Source organism: Mastigoproctus giganteus, chromosome 11, assembly GCF_048544385.1.
Source record: "Mastigoproctus giganteus isolate SK-2022 chromosome 11, ASM4854438v1, whole genome shotgun sequence".
Classification (NCBI taxonomy): domain Eukaryota; kingdom Metazoa; phylum Arthropoda; class Arachnida; order Uropygi; family Thelyphonidae; genus Mastigoproctus; species Mastigoproctus giganteus.
In genome coordinates, this window is record NC_143585.1 from 149775895 (window position 1) to 149796961 (window position 21067).

General features: G+C 37.7%; 1 protein-coding gene across 2 annotated transcripts in view; it reads right to left on the bottom strand.

The window, feature by feature from the left end:
* DNAlig4 (DNA ligase 4) overlaps positions 1 to 21067 on the bottom strand; it is a 462385-nt gene that overhangs the window by 425198 nt on the left and 16120 nt on the right. For both annotated transcript variants that reach the window (XM_090384659.1, XM_090384660.1), the window contains one exon: positions 13 to 90. In XM_090384659.1, coding sequence (XP_090240785.1) covers positions 13 to 90 — 78 coding nt within the window. The remainder of the gene's footprint in view (positions 1 to 12; positions 91 to 21067) is intronic.

Consider the following 21067-nt stretch of genomic DNA (forward strand, 5'->3'; position numbering starts at 1 on the left):
TAGTATGCTTACCTCTTTGACTCCATATGCAGATCTTTCTTTCTCACATTGAGGTAATAGAAGACGCATTGCTGGATAAATAGAATCAATCTAAAATCACATAAAAATATGTTAGGAAAATAACATTTAGTAATAATTTTTCTTTTTATTAAAGACATAAACCTTACAGGCTAAACTCACCAAAGCTGCAAGCATATTATATGGAATTTATTTTGACAAACACCTTTAAATATGTGGAATTCTAATATTCAATCTGAGAAATATAATATACAGTAATTCATAGGTATGATAAACACAGACTAATACTATAACGTACCTTGAATCATCTGAAGAATTAATTTTTCTTGAAGTAGACATCTCTTCTTAAGTTTCCTTTCACAAAGTAGTCTCGATAGCAAGAAATCATATCAAGAACACCTCTCTTTGCCTTGCTGTTTCAGTCCTGGGCAGGGTCATTCTCAGTGAACTGATCCATGATTTGGGAGATTGTGGCAATGCTAATACTGAGGAATTGTGTGATGAGGTTTCTCAGTAGTTTTTCCTCCTCTGCATTAGGATCTTCAGTTTCACTCTGTATACACTGCTTTACTGATCCATGAGGTTCATCGTTAGTAAGACTCTTACTGCGTAACTCCAGTAATTCCTCAACAGCCTTCATTCCTGTTTCACTGGCTAGTTCAATAATGTTTTTCATGACTGGTTCCTTGTCACATCCTATAAAGTTGTTGTACACGTCTGGCCGTAGCTTCTTCCACATTCCATTTATGCAGTTTAGAATCACTTCGTGCCAGGCTGCTGTGATATTGTCTATAGCATTCATAACATTGTATTTTTTCTAAAATTGCTTGATGGACTGTTTATCTTCACCATCTACCATCTGTTTCCTCTGTGAGCCACCTGAACATGCAGCAAAGGTGGTAAGCCTTAAAATTAGATATGATTCCTGAAGAAGAAGTTCTGTGCCAAGCTAATTTGCCACCCGAGGCTAGTTGACGAAATGGCACCCCTAAATGATGTTCCATCAGGATGAGAGTGGGGGGGGCTGAAAATTAATTATCACCAAATGACATGTTTTCAGAGGGCACAAGCCTTTTTTTTTTTTTTTTTTGGTAGTTGTTTGTTCATCGGCTTCTGTGGCCACACTGCATCTCCCAAGGTTTTTGCAGTACTTTGATCCAGGCCTGAGGTGGGATTCAAACCCGCGACCTTTGGGTTGCCAGGCAGGCACTTTACCCACCCGGCTAGCCCGGTCAGCGGCGCAAGCCTGCATGCATCCTTAAATCTCAGTACATACTGCATAGTAGCATAGATCTATTTGCCATCCAGAACGTAACTTTGAAGGGACCAATCAGGCGCCCCTTCATCAGCACATGCTCAAATGCATAGCAGTTAGCAATTCACATTGTGTGCATTCTATGATGCTGAATAAGTTAGAAGTTAAAATTAATGTGTGTATAGTGTTTTTGTACTTGCTATATAAACAAGTAATTGTGAATATTATGATTTAAATAAAACAAGAAAAGCCCAACTAATTTTAGACATGCCACCATCATAATCCATTCATTATATGAAAAATTTTCTTCGTTCTACAGAAACTATTTTAAATGCAATTACCAAGGGGAATTCAAAAAATTCACTAAATAGAAAAATTCAGATTTATTTAATATTATTTATTATGATTTTACCAATTATTGAAAAAAAGGTGTGTGGCCACAAATTTGCCAAGGGTGCCGAAACCTAGCTACGCCTCTGTGTACACACATGATAATGGTAGAGCAGAATGAGGAAAGCATCAACCGGCTGTGAGAGTGTACATATGTATGTATGTATGTATGTATGTATGTGAGAAGCACAATGATTGGTTATATGAATGGATTCGAACGTTTCGGTACTGCTATATTGCAGCTAAGGGCAATTGGTTGGATCCACTTAACAACTGGAAATTTTAAAATCAGAAATTGACCAAATTGTTAATATTGTTAACTCCTTTTTGTATGTATATAGTTGACTTTTTTATGAATAAAGAAAACTTAACTAGTGAATAAAAATATACATACTACCATGGTCATTATATTACACAGTGTATAAATTTTTTGTCATTTGTTTTAATTTCTAATAAAAATTGAATTTCCCAAGTTGCAAGAGCACTATAATGAAACAGCACAAAAAAGGATAGCCTAACCAGAGTATGCCCATATAGTCAAAGTTGTTTCTTGTGGCCAACTTTTTTATGACTGCATCATAATAATTAACTAGATTAGTTGGGAAAGACTTTCCCTTTGCAAACCCATGCTGCAATCCATTAAGGATACCATTCCTAATTCCCTGATGATCTTCTAAGATGGTCCCTCTAATGTAACCTCAACTACAGACATGATTTTTCCCAACACTGAAGTCAAATGCAGTGGTCTATAGTTGTCCGTCACATCATTTGTACTTCCTTTGTGGACTGGAGGGATATTAGCAGCACTTTACTAGTTCAGAGAGATTATTCTGGGTCTAATGATTACCTCATTAACATCTGCAACATCCCCTTTTACATCTCCATGATGGTGGGACTATTAGTAATCTAAGGTATATCTTGGGTTATTAATAGGTTAAAAGTCAAGGAAAGTCAAAAACAATGCAGTAACTCAAGATGAGCACCCTATACCATACAGAATAATAAGTGAACCTCGGTGTTTCCAGGAGATCCTAGAAGTTAGTTGATTCTCATCATCCAGAGCAGTATTACCACTGTGATTATTGTACGCTTGAAGTGGTGTGAAAAACCATGTTTTGTCCCCAGAGCAAAAATCTAGTAACTCCACATATCTTCTACCATGTATTTTTATGTCGTGTCATTTGAGGTAAAGGATCTTACTATGATATCATAGTAAGATCCAATTTTCTTTAAAATTCAATAGCTTTAAAACAGATTTTTCAGGCTGGCCACTAGAAAGACCAAGTAAAGACAAGTGTATAATGAGTGGGGTGGGGGGCTTACTGTCAAGGCCACATTAAGAAGCTGGGTATATTCTTGCTGTGTTGTGCCATATCCAAAAATTTCACATACATCTCCCTCCCCAACTTTTATTTCATCTTCACCAAAGCATTATTGAACAAATTTATCTGTGAGAAAATCTATACTCTCCTAAAACCTAATTCATTTCACAAAAATACATGTAATTTCCAGGCGCCTCCATAGCCAGGTGGGCAGGAGCAGCAGTGCGTAGCACACACTTCTTGATTAGACCGGGATTCGAGCCCATGACCACCAAATACGGAGGATGCGGAAAGGTCAGGGAATGACCACCGCATATCCCTGGAGCAATATGGCCTTAGTTGCTAATGCTCCTAAAAAAAAAAAAAAAAAACCAACATGTAATTTCCACATACAAATTGACAAGCTCCATTTCATTTTTGACAGAATCTCAATTATCAACTGTCTCAACTACCACTTATCTCAATTATGCTAATTATTTTCTATATGACCACTTTTGCTTCACAGTTGATCCATGCACACCCACTCTGATATTCCTTGTCAGACACTTCCTATTTTGGAAACTCCTCTCTTTGATCATCTCTGGCTTAAAATTTCTTTATCTAATTCTGCTAAATTCATCCTTTGCTCTCCCAGTTATAAAAATGACTCCGAACTTTTTAGCTCCATTTAAGATCTTTGCTATTAATTACAGAAGTTCTATCTATAAAACTTCTTAACTACTCAACTACTTTTATTGTTCTCACAGCATTAAAATTAGACGGAACTTCTTAACTGCTTTTAATTCCACTTCCCCAGGTTTTGATTACCTGCTGAATTTCTGTTCCCTAGGGATGCAAAACATACATTTAGAAGCAGAATGGCCAAGTTCTGGTCATTAATGCTTCCAACATTAAATTATCAGCAAAATATGGCAATTCCCTTGCATTCCCTCATCATGTCATTTCTTTTCCTTGAAATATGAGGTGAAATCAAACTTTCATAACAATGAAATAATTTTCCTCAATGATTTTAATATTCAAAACGGCAGCTGGCACCGATTTTCGATATATACAGACAATATTGGCAGAGATACTGAAGCTTTTACTATTATTAATGACCATACACAATTTGTTTATTTACCTACTAAAATACCAAACAATAATGACAGCATTAGCATTAGTAAGGTCATGTGATACAAGAAAGCAAGCTTATATAGCATCGGCAAACAAAAAAAAAAAAAAACCTTCCCATTTCACCCATCCATTCCCTCCAAAAGTTTGTCTAGTTCAGACTTGAATTTATTTAAGCTATAAACTTCCAAAACGACAGATGGAAGCTTGGTCCAGCAATCAGCCACCCGCTGCCTAAAGGCAAATTTCTGCAGATCTATTCAACAATTCACTTTCCTCAATTTGAATTTATGCCCCCACAGGTGTGGAATCTCAGTAGGAGGAAGAATCCCATCAGCATTAAGCTTGCTCAAACATTCAAAGCCTTATACACCTCAATCAGACCATCTCGCAAGTGCCTAGTCTCCAGAGGCGGTAATTTGCAGAAATTAAGCATATCTTGGTAACAGCAAACCTTTGTTCTGCTCACTAATCTTGTTGCACTTCTCTGTGCTTGTTCTATTAGCTCAACATCTTTCCTAAAACATGGCCTCCAGACCTGTATGCAGTACTTAAGGTGTAGACTAACCACTGCCCTATAAAAGGAGATAATCACTTCCTTATCCCTGCAAGCAAAATTCTTACATATCATTCAAAAGACCCCGTGAGCTACTCTTGCAGTCTTTCTGCACTGCTCAGAAAACTTCATATCCACTGCACAATTACCACCAAGATCTTTTTCATTCCCCACTACCCTGAGTGTAGTGGGGAATGAATGGTTGGTATGTTACTCTGGGGTTCATCATCAGACATTTTCAATCCACTGCAGGATGAACGCCTCACCAGCAAATTTCCAGTCCATTCTGTTTTGTGCAATGGGCATCCATTTACTACCCACAAACTCATGAATTTCATCTATCCATCTCCGTCTTTGTCTCCCAGGTTTTCCTCTAGCTCCCCTTGGGTACCATTCTGTTATTTTCTTAGTCCATCTGTCATCATGTCTTCAAGCTATGTGTCCTGCCCAACCATTTTAGTTTTTTAGTTTTGATAAGAATGTCCTTTACTTGAGTTTGCTGCCTGATCCATGTGTTTCTCTTCTTATCTAACAGTCTGATTCCCAATATAATTCGTTGCATTCTTCGCTGTATAGTTCTCAGCTGCTCTTCCATTCTTTTGGTGAGTGCCCAAGTTTCACTTCCATAAGCCCTGGTGGGGAGTATACATTGGTTCATTATTTTAAGTTTCAGACAAATTCCTCAGTATGTGACTATATTTCCCGAATGCTATCCATCCACAATCTATTCTCTTGACTTCCAGCCATTTATCATTATTACAGCTAATAACTTGTCCTAGATAAGTATATGGCTCCACCTTTTCAATTACTGCTCCTTCAATCATTATGTCCCTTTCTGTGGCATACTTGTTCATCATTACTTTTGTTATAGCCATATTCATCTTTAGTCCAAAATCCTTACTAACTGTGCATAACTGATTAAGATTCTCCTCTAATTCTTTGGGTTCGTGGCTTATGACCACAATGTCACCTGCAAATCGTAAATGGTTTAGGTACTCTCCATTCACATTGACTCCTTTCTGCGACCAGTCTAATCTTCTGAAAGCTTCCTCAAGGGCAACAGTATACAGCTTCGGAGATATTGTGTCTCCTTGTCGAACTCCTTTCTTGATTTTAAATTTGTTGCTGTCTTTGTCTAGTCTAATAAAGGAGGTAGTGTTCTCATATATTTTCTTCAAAATCATAATATATGGGGTATCTATGCCTTGTCTTTCCAGTGCCTGAAACATTGCCTTATGCTGTATGGAATCAAATGCCTTTTCATAATCCACAAATGCCAGGCATAATGGTGTTTTATATTCATTTGCTTTCTCCATTAGCTGTCATATTATGTGAAGGTGATCCATAGTTGAGAATCCTGTCCTAAAGCCAGCTTGCTCTTTCGGTTGATTCTCGTCAAGTATTCTTTCTAATCTGTTAGTAATGACCCTTGTGAACAACTTGTAGATGTGGGATAACAGGCTAATTGGTCTATAATTTCCAATTTATCTCCTTTCTTATGCAGTAAAACTATGCATTATTCCATTCCTGAGGCATCACACTTTTCTAATGCATTTTGTGAAGTCTTGCCAGTTTTCGTGTCTTATCTCTTCCTCCCAATTTTAACAACTCTACAGTAACTTCACCTTCCCCTGGAGCTCTCTGATTCTTCATTTTCTTCAATGCATGTTCTACCTCATCAGGAAGGATAACGGGTATGTCATATGTATTAGTAATTTGTGATTCATCTTTCCCCCACTGGCATCATTCCCTCGCTCCTTGTATAATTCTGTATAGTAGTCTTATGCTATTTGAATATGCCTTCTCTGCTATTTATAACTACACCATCGGTATTCTTCAGTTTCAGTATCATTTGTCTTTCTGTCTCATGGCTGCTGATTTAAGTCCTTTGTTTTCCCTTAATGCTTGTTCTACTTTTCTTGCGTTAAATCTTCTTATGTCCTCTCTGAGTCTCTTTCTAATGGCTTTGCAGAACTCACTATACTCAATTTTCTCCTTGTCAGTGTTTATCTTCCTCTACATTTGTCGTCTTCGGTTCATCATGACAAGTGTTTCTTGACTAATTTTTTTCTTCTTTGGATTTCTTTTTACTTAGAGGTTTCTTGGGCTTTATCACTTTCAGAAAGTTGTAGTATTCCTCGTCGATATCTTGGTCAAACTTGTTCTTAAGTTCAAGTAAATACTGCCTTTTCTATTCTTCTGTTATCTCAAAGACCTTCGCATTATTTACTCGAGTAAGTTTTTTCCTTTCTTTTCTTACATCTATATCAAGTGTGCACCTTACTATTCTGTGATCACTGCCAACATTTACCTTGTTGAGGACTGTAACATCATTCATAATACATCTTCTGTTAGTGAGGACGAAGTTGATTTCATTAGTTGTTAATCTATTTGGGCTCTTCCGTGTCCACTTCCCATTCACCCTTTTCTCGAAAAAAGTGTTCATTACTGACAATCCTCGAGATTCTGCAAATTCCACAAGTCTTTCACCTCTTTCATTTCTTTCACCAATTCCGAAATTTCCTATAGTTCCCCTTTCTTCACTGTTTTGTCTCTTTCTAACCTTAGCATTGAAGTCCCCCATAATAATAGTGTAGTGGATTTTCTGCTCGTCTAGAAGACTCTCAATTTCTGTATACATTTCTTCAACCACTTCATTATCATGGCTCGATGTTGGTGCATAAATCATTATAACCTTTAGCTTGTATCTCTTAGAAATCCCGAGTAGTAGTCTTGACATCCTTGGTAATGTACTTTTGAATTCCAAAATGTTGTTTTTTATATCTTTATGAACCAGAAAGCCAACTGCACCTTTGCTCCTTTCACTGTTTCCATTATTGATAAACTTATAAGTGATTCATTTCTTCTTCTCGTTTCAGCCAGACCGATGATATTCCAATTCGCATTTTCTAATTCCTTTTCCAGCTCTAATATCCTGTCTTCACCGATGAGCGATCTTATGTTGTAACAGGCAAAGTTCAGTTTCCGCGCATGGCAGCCTGGTCGTACCCAGAGATTCTTAGCTCCCTCTGCTTCCACTCTGATCCTCTCGCTGCCGTAAGAGGGGGAGTGAAAGCCGCTGGGGACTGAGGGCCATTTGTTTCATTGTGCTGTCACATTCTGGAGGATTTGGTCTTTTTCTCTTCACACTGACCAGGCATCTTAAGGAGAACCACTCTACACGTTCGTTGCCAACTAAGTGACGTAACAAGGCTTACCATCGAGAAGGTGTGCATGAGTGGATTTTGGGAAGGCAGGCCAACTGGACTCCTCCTAAATCTCCTGAAATAAAAAGATATTGGATCCATATGTGTTTTAGACTGAGTGTCTGATAACACACAGAATGCCTGTTCCCCCTCTAAGCCTTCCCCCATATGCTGCACTTGGTACTGGTCAAACTTCAGCTGCCACCTCTCAGCCCATCTACTCAACATTTCTAGATCCTGTTGCGGTAGTGTACCGTCCTTACTGTCATTAACAACCCTATCAACCTTTGTATCGTCTGCAAACTTGGACATTAAGCCTGATATACCTTCATCAATATCACTGATAAATACAGAAAAAAAAAAATGGGCCCAACACAGTCCCATGGGGAACTCCACTTATAACATTAGCCAATAAAGAGCGGTGTCCATTGATTACCACTCTCTGTCTTCTCCAGCTCAACTTTTATCCATTGTGGCAACTTCCAATTAATGCCATACTGCTCCAACTTGTACTGTAGTCTTCCATATGTAACAGTACCAAAATCTTTACTAAACTTGAAGTACAAGTAAACCTCTACATATGCGGTTCATTCGTGCAACAAGTGTACTGTATATCTCGAAACCGCATATATCGAAATAAAAAACCAATGGGAAAATTTCTAATGCATCCATGATGTTTTGGAACATTAGCCAGAAGACTTAATTTAGGATTTTAAAATACGTTTTAACTATGTACATAGATAGAAATATAAAGAATAACGAAAAGCAAGTAAGCTAAAAAACGTTCATTAAAGAAATGAGATACAAAATGAGTGAAAAATGGATATGCTACTTTCTAGAAAAATATATTTCAAGCATCGTTTGTATAGTTGTAGCCTTCTTTTTCTCTTCATAAAATTTACAATAGCAGCTAATTCCATTTTTTTGGGTTGGGCAAACTAGCATGCTTCTTTTCACGTTCGGATATAAATCCATAATTTGTTGTTTAAGTTTCCAAATTTTGAAACATCTGTAAATTCTTAATGCATGAATAATCACTGCTGATAATCAGATCAAGATTGTTACTCCCTCTTGTTGCCTCTCTAACATGCTGCTGTAGAAAACAATCATCAAATACATCCACAAGTGTGCAAGTGCCTAACCCACAAGTTCCATTCTATATATCTGGGAAGTTAAAATCTCCCATTATAATACACACCGATTTACCAGGCCACTCTATTTCACTGTACTGTTCATTGTGCTCATCAGAGTTATTAGGCATATAAAAAAACTCCTACCCTCATTTTAGCTTTCCCAGTGCTTATGTCACTCGAAAATGACTCAACATTGCACTGTCCATTTATTTCAACTGGATGCACTTTCTTAGATTTTATGTTTCTTAACTAACAGCATAACCCTTCCTCTCTTTTTATCCTTTCTGTACACATTGTACTCCCCAAATTCCAATTCTGCATTCCTTATACCTGAGTGACACCACATCTCTGATATCCCAACAATATCCACCTTGGATGTCTTAACCAGCACTTCAAATTCATCAAATTTATTTGTTATACGCCTAGCATTGGTGCACATGCAAGTATACATGCACCTGTTCTTACTCTTAGTTACTCTAACACAGCCCATGTATTTATTTGTTTCATAACTCCCAGCAGTTCCTGAAATCTCCAGCAACTTGCTTTCCGGTCTAATAGAAACAGTGCAAGAATCATTTTTACTTCTGCCTGAGGCTATAGTTAATCTATTAGTCTGTGAATCCCTCCAAGCTAGAAGTTTTCTGACCAACCTAACATTGCCTCTATAGCATCAGCAAATATTCTTGCACCCTTTCTATTTAAGTACATCCCATCCCTGTAGAAGCAATCTATCCTGTTAACAAGAACAAACCATGCTGAGTAAAATTCTACCCCATGCGCTCTGCACAATCTCTCCAGAGCCGAACTGATTGACAAAGCTCTCATCTTATACTCCCTCCTATCATGTCTAGGCAGGATTGCAGACAATTTCAAATTTAACCCTAATTTGTGACTTTTTTTTCAGCATTGACCTGTATTTGCTAAGTAAATCCAAGATCTCCTACATTTAATGTCATTAATGCCAACGTGTACAACGATATCACCATTTGTGCCCTTAAAAGATGATATCTGCTCTACAAAGTTATCAACTTTTGCCCCTGGCAGACATACCCTGGTCCAATTCCACCTAAGTGACGTAACAAGGCTTACCATCGAGAAGGTGTGCATGAGTGGATTTTGGGGAGGTAGGCCAACCGGACTCCTCCTAAATCTCCTGAAATAAAACACTTATGGATCCATAAGTGTTTTAGACTGAGTGTCTGATAACGCACAGAATGCCTGTTCCTCTCTAAGCCTCCCCCCCATATGCTGCACTTGGCACTGGTCAATGTTAAACTTGAGCTGCCACCTCTCGGCCCATCTACTCAACATTTCTATCCTTTATGCACAATATATTTCCCATTTCCCTGACAACTGAGTCACCAACAATAACTAGCTCCTGTGGGACCAGCACATTCTGCCCTGAAGGTTGCCACTGTGTTGCCTGGGGCATATGAGTGGGCTCTGATGTTGAATAGAGCAACTGAGAGCTTGATGGGCCCCCCATTTTAATTCCTTCGAGGACATCTACCTGACTCTTCTAACACATCACAAAATTTTTCCCATACATAACAAAATTTCGTTGCAGCTGCAGAATCGGCACTGGCAACTTCACTGCATACTTTAATGTTTTGGAAACCAGTGTGATTCTTGAACCTATTAAACTACCCATTGCTTGCCACGAACTTGGCTTGGGGTTTGCCGTACTTATCGTTATCTTTATAAATACTTCTTGCTTGAATGGTTGTTAAATTCAGGGGCACTTGCTTCTGAATCTGATTTTCCATCCATATTATTAACAGCTTTTCCATTTTCTATACAGCACCTGAATGCTGTTTTGTGATCACTGTTGGGGTGGACTGGCCCCGGTGTGAAATATGCTAATCCTTTAACATGTTCTTTTATATGTGCACTGTCCCTTAAAATAGTATTCACCGTTGAAGTGAGACCTAATTCCGTGCAATAGATAACAAACTTTGTCCTGCTTCGTACTTCTTAATTAATCACCTTCATTTCTAAATCAATTTTGTTTCCTAGCACTGCCAGCACTTGCACTTTCCGTTAGTCGCTTTTCCTTCATCACTGTAATAAGTAAATAGGAATGAAGAGAAGATTCTGAAAATTTATTTGTGTTTTTTATATTATTGAAGATTTCAGTGAAGGGAGGAACACATTTCACCATAATAACATAAAAACCCACACAATTCCAACAAATGAAATAAGATCGAGTTTACTACTCATTTATAATTAGATGCACTAACAGAAAAGCCCAATAAACTGGAAAGCAAATTGTTTTTTATGTTTTATGGTAGTGACCTCCAGAAATGTGTTTTAGAAAAATATCACAAAGGTGTTCAAAACTGATTCTTATAACAGAACATATGATAATAATGAGAGTGTAGTGCAATTTCCATTATAAAAATAACCTTTTAGAGAGATAAATAGCTTAGTTATATAGCGAAAATTTCAACTTCTGAGGTCTTGGAACGAATTACCAAAAAAAAAAAAAAAAACAATGTGTTATTCGGTTCACATTACAATATTTTCACAATACCTCTATTTATTCCTACGGGATGCAAAATAAGTTTCCATGATTTTAAGTTTGCACCGGACAGCAAAAACTTTCATAAAGTTGAATTTCCATAAGTTGAGTATTACGTAAGTCAGGTATACATGCACCTCTTCTAACTTTAGTTACCCTAATACAGCCTATGTATTTACTTGTTCTATGGTGTTTCCCAGCAGTTCTTGATATCCCCAGCACCCTGTTTTCCAGACTGCTGTTCATTCCAATGCTTGCATCTACAAGAATCACTTTCACCTCTGCATGCAGCTACTGTTAATCTATTAGTCTGTGAACCCCATTTACAAGAATTCTAAATGGGAAGCATTCAGTGAAGTAATCATAGAAGCTACTAGGATTTTCATACTTAGGCCTAAATTAATGTCAGATGAACTATAGCGAGATGGGACAGAGAGGAAAAGTGCATGAGATGCATATAAATTATTAGGTACTTCAGAATCCTATGGTAGATATGAATTGGTCTGTAATCAAGACACAAAGGGGTTAGGCAAGCTAAGGCAGATTATGAGAATTCTATGGCAAAGAATGCAAAGAAAAGCAGCAAAGACTTCTATTCTTATATTAATCTTGCTCAGGTTGCTGATAAATTGAATAGGTATTTTCCATCTACATTCACACATAAGGAATGGTTTAGGGAAAGGGATTCCAACAGTTTATAAAACTTCAACAGGAAGCAAAATGACTTTGTGATAACTGAAAAGCAAGTGGAAGAGAAATTATTGAAGTTGAACATAAAAAATGCACCTCAGATGGATAGGATCTATCCAGTAATATTAAGGAAGGCAGCAAAGGAGGTAAGCACACCTTTAGACATAACTATAAGAGCATTCTTGAATTTAAGAGAGGTCCCCATGGACTGGAGATGTGCAAATGTGTCATCAATTCATTGAGGATATTAAACTCAGGGGCTCACATCTGGTGAGTATGGGCTTGGCAAACCCAGGGTCCTAAGCTGGATATCATCATTATTCTCTTTCTTGCTTTCTTGGTGATTCCCTTCTACTTCTCTTTCTTTCTTTCTCTCTCTCTCTCTCTCTCTCTCTCTCTCTCTCTCTCTCTCTCAGAGGTAATGCAGGATTTTTTTTTTTTTTTTTTTTGGCTGGTGCAGCATAAGCCTCAGGCTTCCTTGCACCATATGGCTAATAATAATAATAAAAAAAAAACTATTGCGGCATATGACAGAAAAGAAAAGTGCATGGGATGCATATAAATTTTCGGGTAATACAGAAGCTATGGTAGATATTAATTAGTCTATAAGCAAGTCACAAAGGAGGTTAGGCAAGCTAAAGCAGATTATGAGAAATATTTGTCAAATAATGCAAAGAAAAGCAGCAAAGACTTCTTTACTTATGTAAACATAAGTAAAGAAAGAAAGAAGGGGGATGAATCACATTGGCCAACTGACAGTTAAAATTTTTTTTATCCTGCTCAGGTTATTCACAAACTGAATAAGTATTTTGCATCAACATTGACATATGAGAATTTCTTTAGGGAAATGGATGCTGGAGGTTTATCAAATTATAACAGGAAGCTAAATGATTTTGTAAAAAGTGAAAGAGAAACTTTTGAAGTTAAATTTAAAAATGGCAATTGGGGTGGATGGGTGTATCCAATTATATTAAGTTAGTCAGCTTAGGAAGTAAGTAAACTGTTAACCATTATTATGAGAGCATCTTTGGATTCAGGAGAAATCCCCACAGAGATGACCAAATATATCCCTAATTCAAAAAAGGGGATTAAATGCTGACATTAGCAATTCAAGATCTGTTATCTTAACTTAGGGGGGTGCTCAAACCATGTCCTGTGGGCCACAAGTGGCCCACAGGATATGGTTTAAGATAACAGATCTTAACGATGGTTTGAGAACCCCTTCGTTGTATTTCCGGGTCACAATTAAGGGTCTGGTGGCAGGCCACAAGTAGCCAGCGAGACCCTTAATTGTGGCCCGGAAGCACAATGAAGTTTCCAAAAAATATTTTTAAAATATATATATATATAATAGTGCAAAATGGAGGGTAGCAACTCCTGCACCACCTATCGGTTAAGCAGGAAAGCTCAGCTTCTCAATGAGCACACACAGGTGGCGATGCTACATTTTTGCGTACTTTCTAGTTCTAGCATTTACCAGAAAAGTATTCTCTCTGGACCTTTCTAGAAACTGTCAGGGTATATACAGGGTGCAGAGAAACTCTACCAACAAACTTGAACAGGTGATAGATGGTACCAAAAGAAACATTTTTTGTCAAGTAAACATAGGTCGTAAATGAGTCGTTATAGCAGCAGAAGCTATTAAAGGGTTGTAAAAATCAAAACAACACATTCAGTAATTTAATGTCGTTTAATGCATACAAATCATTTGCTGTTGCACACAAAACAGAAAAAACAATTCATAAGAAGTGCTCAAACTGGTGACCATGATGCTCTATGCATAACTCACACCGACGCATCATTGAATGTTGTAGGCATTGGAAGTTCCTAGGATTGTCTTGTATCTCTGCGTTTGCTGCAACAATCCATGCTATAAGTTCCTCCACTGGTGTTTCATACACAAGAGTCTTCATGTATCCCCAAAAAAAAAAGTCCAAACAAGTCAGATCAGGCAACCTTACTGGCCAAGCTACAGGTCCACCTTGACCAATCCGTTTGCCTGGAAAGGTTGCATGTAAGTGTGCACGTACACGTCTGTGAAAATGTGGTGGTGTGCCATCATGTTGGAACCACATTTGTGCTTGGACAATCAGAGGAATATCCTCCAACAACTCCGGAAGTGTTTTCTCTAGAAAATGCAGAGTCGTCCATCTAAATGTGCAGGCAACATGTATGGTCCAACTAAAACGTTTCCCACAATGCCAGACCATACATTGATGCTAAACCTGTGTTGGTAGCTATGTTCAACCATTGCATGGGGATTATTCTCTGCCCACACATAACTGTTGCGGCTGTTGAACAATCCCTCTTGGGTGAAACATGCCTCATCAGTGTAAACATTATTGGCAAAATCAGGCTACAAGTTGAGTGGGAGAAATTGATACTGTAGGCAAAGTCAGCAAGTTCTAGTGCATGTACTTTCTGGAATCAGAAAGGATGTAGTCTGGCTTTGTGCACCACATCCCACACCAAACAAAACTGCACACCCAATCAGCATGCAATGGCACTTGTGTTGAACACAAGGAATATTAGCAAAGATCTGCAAAACCTGTTCCTCAAACCAGGGTGTACTAGCAGTGTGTCGACGTCCAGTATCATGCATATTCATATCGAAAGAGCCACTACCCCGCAATCTTTGGTGTATTGCAGCAAACGTTGTGTGGTGAGGCAACCTTCTGCCTAGGAAGCGTTCTTGATAAATCCTGCAAGCCTCTCTTCTGTTTCCATGTCTGTACCTGTACTGAACATAAAATGACATTACGCGTTTATGCTATTAGCAGCAGACACGCACCACTCCGAGGACCTCTCAAAGCATGCATACATTAATGTTGATGGTAGTTGTACGTTCGAGCACTGTGTTATGGATTGTTTTTTCTATTTTGTGTGCAACAGCAAATGATTTGTATGCATTAAACGGCATTAAATCACTGAATGTGTTGTTCGATTTTTACAACCCTTTAATAGCTTCTGCTGCTATAACGACTCATTTACGACCTATGTTTACTTTACAAAAAATGTTTAATTTGGTACCCTCTATCACCTGTTCAAGTTTGTCGGTAGAGTTTCTCTGCACCCTGTATATACTTGCGCTTGCATGGATTTTAGTCATTTAGTCAGAATTCGATCTCACGACGTGCTCCTTCCGAACTTTCAATTATTAATGACTAATATTAATAATTCTTTAGTTTTCATTACATTGTTTGAGTGTTGTAAAAATAAAGCTAAGTGTTAGTGAAGTTTTAATTATCTTTATTATATAAAAACGTAACAACGGTAATAAGAGGCCCTTGTAAATTCAAAATGGCAGGCACCAGCAAAAAACTTGTTTACAATTTTTTGTAAATTTCAATGAAATTTACAAAAATTGAAAACAAGTTTTGAAATTTACAAAAAATTGAATTTACAATTTTTTGTAAAATTTATACTTCGTGGAAACTGAAAGAAAGCCTGTTTGTTAAATATGTCAGGAATCAACATCGGTTGTCAAGGAATACAATATGAAAAGACATTATGACATGAAACACGCAACCAAGTTCGTCAGTCTCCACGGTCAGGTACGCACAGACAAACTGAACCTTCTCAAAAAATTATTAAAATCACAACTGATTGTTGTGATTTTAATAATCGGAGGATGCTGAGAGTTATATCAAAGCTAGTTATAACATTGCTTAAAAAATTGCCAAAAGGTCGAAACCATTTTCTGATGGAGAATTTGTGAAGGAGTGCCTTGTAGCAGCAGCTGAAGTTGTGCGCCCAAACAAAGCTGATGACTTCATAAAGATAAGCTTGTCTTGAATGACTGTTACTAGAAGAGTAGAAGAACTAGCACTGAATGTTGAGGAGACATTGAAAATAAAGTTGCTAGCATGCAAATTTTACTCATTGGCATTGGAAAAGCACAGATTTAACCAATATAGCTCAGTCCGCTATTTTTATTCGAACTTAAAGTCGTTGAAGAACTGTTGGCTTTATGTCCCTTGAAAGGAACCATGAAAGGAACAGAGATTCTGTTAGCTACGAAAACAACTCTTGCTAGATATCACCTCAGTTTGAAAAACCTTGCAGGGTTGGCACGAATGAAGCCCCAACTATGGTTGGAACAAAAGCAGGATTGGTAGCACTTTAAAAAAAAAAAAACAAGAAATAGATACTAACAGATTTACCAGCTACCACTGCATCATTCACCAGGAAAATTTGTGTGCCAAATCTCTCAGTTTTGAAAATGTCATGAAAGTTATCACAGACATTGTGAAATTCATTGAAGTGAAAGGTTTGAATCATTGACAGTTTCAAAGTTTTCTACAGATGGAATGGGATGCTGATCATGTCGATGTTGTCTACGTCAATGTGCAATGGTTAAGCCATTCAAAAGTGCTCAAGAGGATTTTTGAGTTGAAAGATGCCTTCCAAGGGTTCATGACAGCAAAAGGCAAGCCAGTATCAGAGTTCAACGATCCGAAGTGGTTAGCCAACTTTGCCTTCTTTACAGACATTTCTTCTCATTTGAATGAGTTAAATTTGAAACACCAGTCAAAAGATCAACTGGTCATGTCCTGTTTAATCACATCAAAGCTTTTCAGATGAAATTAGAACTCTTTAAGTGCCAACTTCAAGACAAGAATTTAACTCATTTCCAAGGAACGTTGAAATTGCATTCTGCAAAATATGCTCCTCAATATGTGGCTGCAAAACATATATATATATATATATATATATATGCATTTTCTGTTAATATTTTTATACAGGTGACCCCCGCTTAACGCTGATAATTCGTTCCAGAAAAACAGAGCGCTAAGTGAGCGGAGCATTCCCATAAGGTAACATATGTATTTGTGAGTTGCGGTTGGTGCCTTTGGATATTTCCTAATCAATAATAAACAGTAGTGAAAAGATGCACAAATGTCGGTCAAAATATTTAATATTCAAATATTTGTACAGTACATAAAAAATATTCTGCATTACATAATTATGGGGTAACTACTTACGTATAAAAATTAAACTTAAAATTCAAATTAAAATCATGAATTTAATTGATCTAAATTGATTTAATTTAATGATGAAAAATGTGTCAATTTTAGGTGGTACTTTGTCCCTCTTCCTGGTAAACTAAAAGGAGTTTTAATTTAAAATCCCCCACAGCATTACCACTAAACAATAAAGTCAACCGATCCTTCACCACTTCGAAACCTGGCATGTTTTTTTCTTCTTTCAATATGAAACTTCTTTTAGGCATTAATTTCCAAAAAAGTCCTGCTTCATCTTTGTTAAAAACTTGTTGAGAAATATAACACATAACACACCTCTTCAATAATTTTAACAAGTTCTTTTTTGAAAGTTTTGGCTCCTTAATCTGCACTTGCGACTTCTCCCTGAATTTTAAATCTATTCAACCAGCCTTTACTAGTTTTAAATGGTTCCATATTTTTTTTTTTTTTAGGTGAGCTTTCTTCAGATCATCAAATAGGTTATTCTATTTTTTTTTTTTTTTTTTAATAATATTTAACTTAACTGAATTCTGCGTTGGATATTATCTTCAATAAAATTAGTTAAAGTCTCTTCATTTCAATCCTAATAGCCAGCCTAGCCCTAGTTGCTTGCAGTGGAAGTTATTTTAGCAGCTGTCTTTCCGCTGCTAAAATAATTCATTATTTTTTATAATTGTTCTTACAGTTAAACCTGCCAGTCCTAAATTATGGCACACATCAATTTGTCGTTGACCAGAATCGATTTGCTTCAAAATGTCTAATTTAATTTTCAAATTCAGTCTTTTTCTTACATTTGTTCTAAGTCCAGACGTTGCTTTTTCATTCTTATCCACCATGTCTAATACTGTACTGAGTGATGAATGCATATAAAGCAAATATTACACGCAATATTTTTTTTTAAAATGTTGATCTCGGAACTACATAACAAGTCACTGTACTGCAATTAAATTAGCGTGTGAAAATTTCTCAAGTTGGCGTGGGAAAATTTCTCAAGTCAGCGTGGGAAACATTTTAATGCTGTTTTGCTATTACTTTTCAAGCAATCGACTCCATCAGATGAAACGTTTTCGTTAAATATGCCAAAAATGCAATCTATGCGCTTGTAAAAGAGCATTACAGTGATTTGTAACAGCGTTATAATCAGATACAAGTTATAATATAAGAACCGCGTTATAGTGAATCAGCATAAAGCGAACCGCGTTATAACGAGGGCCTGCTGCATATATATATAAAATGCATTTTCAGGGAGAGAGGAGAAAATTTGTCAATTTAAGAAAGTATGTGGCAAGAATCTTCTCCCTCTTCAGAAGCACATACTTATTTGAATAGATGTTTTCTAGAATGAAGCACTCCAAGTCAAATTTGAGGACAAAAATTACTGATTGTCATCTGGAACACTGCCTCCAATTAGCTACCACAGAAATAGTACCAGACATTGAATTATTAGTAAAAAATAAACATAGTCAGTTTTCTCATTAACCAAATCTTTCGTTCCTTTCATTGCTTTTGTATTGTAATAAAATTTGCTTATAAATTCAGTTGGTTTCATTCTTTTAAAGTTTAAAATTTAAACAATCCCTAGGTTTACAGTTTACAGAGATGGAGTCGAATTCAGAAAAAACTGTCAAGGACAATATTTTCAAGTCAAAAAACTGAAAGAATCACATTATAGTAAAATGCATGGAACAACACTGCAATTGGTTTTAAGTGTTTTTACTCAGCAAATTTTCCCTTAGGTGTTGCTTCTGAATTCAAGCCTAAAATCGGTACATAAGACTTGTTTATTGTATGGCCCACGACGTGTACCAAATTTTCAAATTGGCCCGCGACTTCCAAAAGGTTGAGCACCCTTGTCTTAACTTCTGTCCCGGGGAAAATAATGGAGTCTTTGGTTAAAGAATTAATGCACAATCATCTAGACAGGAGTGCAGTTATACTTCAGAGATAGCATCTGTTTGTGAAGGGAAAATCTTGTGTGATAACTCTGACTGGATGTTGCAATTACAAAGGAACTGGGTGCAAAAATATAATTTTGATATCATATACACAAAGGACAGAATTCATGGGATACCTGGTTCCTGAGCAATGCGACACTGTCACCCCACTCGCTAGTGGACGAACCCACTGCTTAGCAGGTATATAAGTACACTGCATCACCGCAATCACATAGACAGTAATTCGATGTAAGTATGAATAAAGTCGTGAGTTAACAGACTTTGAAAGAGGGATGACCACTGTCATCCCTCTTTCGCCCACTCGCTAGTAGACGAACCCACTGCTTAGCAGGTATATAAGTACACTGCATCACTGCAATCACATAGACAGTAATTCGATGTAAGTATGAATAAAGTCGTGAGTTAACAGACTTTGAAAGAGGGATGACAGTGGTGCCCGACTCATGGGTCACTCTATCGTGGAGGTGGTACAGAAATTGCACTATCTCCATTTGACAGTATCAAGAGTGTATCGGAATATGCTATTTCCAGAATAACATCTCATTGTGGACAGCGCTGTGGGCAAAGAAAGGGAAAGGGGGTGGATAAACGTGGCCATCAACGTCTGTCTCATGTTGTTTCAGCCGACCAGAGAGTGACAGTGGCACAAATCACTGCCGATTTCAACAAGGGAAGTGCCGGAAACATCACCAAGACCACCAGTCGATCATTAGCCATAATAGGTTATGAGAGCCGCCGACCCACCAGAGTCCCATTGCTAACACCATGACACAGGACTCTATGCTTCAAATGGGCAAAAGAACATCAGCAGTGGACCTTGGATGATTGGAGATGGGTCTCCTGGTCCAATGAGTCCCGTTTCCAGTTATTTTGAGCGGACAGGAGGGTGCATATCTGGTAGAAACAGCACAAAGCTATGCACCTGTCATGTCAACAAGGAACTGTTCGGGCAGGTGGACGGTCATAATTGGGCATGTTCAACTGGCACACATTGGGACCTCTGGTACATCTAGAGGCATCTCTAAACAGTCCAGGTTATGTGTGCATCCTTGCTACCCATCTGCATCCCTTCATGGTCATCATGCACCCAGAGGCCAATTGTCTTGCTGGACTGTTCCAGCAGGACAATTCATCTCTCCACAGAAACATGGTGACTAGAACATGGTTTGAAGAGCATTCTGAAGATTTTAACACCATGGAATGGCCTTCCCATTCGCTGGACATGAACCCTGTGGAGCATCTTTGGGATGCTGTGGAAAGGTCTGTTCAAGCTTTGGTTCCTCCACCCAGGAATGCAATGAAATTGTGGACAGTGGTACAGCAAGCATGGATGGAAATACAGGGTTGTTAAAATTAAAGTATCCCTATGTAGAGGGCTCTGGAGCGAGTTCTAAGGCTCGTACTGAAGAGATATTTGGACAACAGGTATAATCAAGAATGCACTCGCCATTTATTGGAAAAAAAAAATAGTTACAAAATTTGTCACTATATGGTGCTGTGGCAGTACAAATCACTTGAACAGCACTACAATTGTTCAATATGTCCTCCAATTTGGTCAACGACAGTTTCCATTTGAAGAACAGCATTTTCTACAGCAGAATGTAACATGTCAACTGGAATAGCCAGCACAAGACATCTAATTATTTATTATTATTATTATTAGCCATATAGTGCAAGGAAGCCTGAGGCTTATGCTGTATTACCCTGTGTGTGTGTGTGTGTGTGTGTGTGAGAGAGAGAGAGAGAGAGAGAGAGAGAGAGAGAGAGAGAGAGAGAGAGAGAGAGAGAGAGAGAGAGAGAGAGAGTGTGTGTGTGTGTGTGTGTGTGTGTGTGTGTGTGTGTGTGTGTGTGTGAAGTAGAAGGGAATCACCAAGAAAGAGAAGAATGATGATATCCAGTTCAGGACCCTGGGTGTGCCAAGCCTAG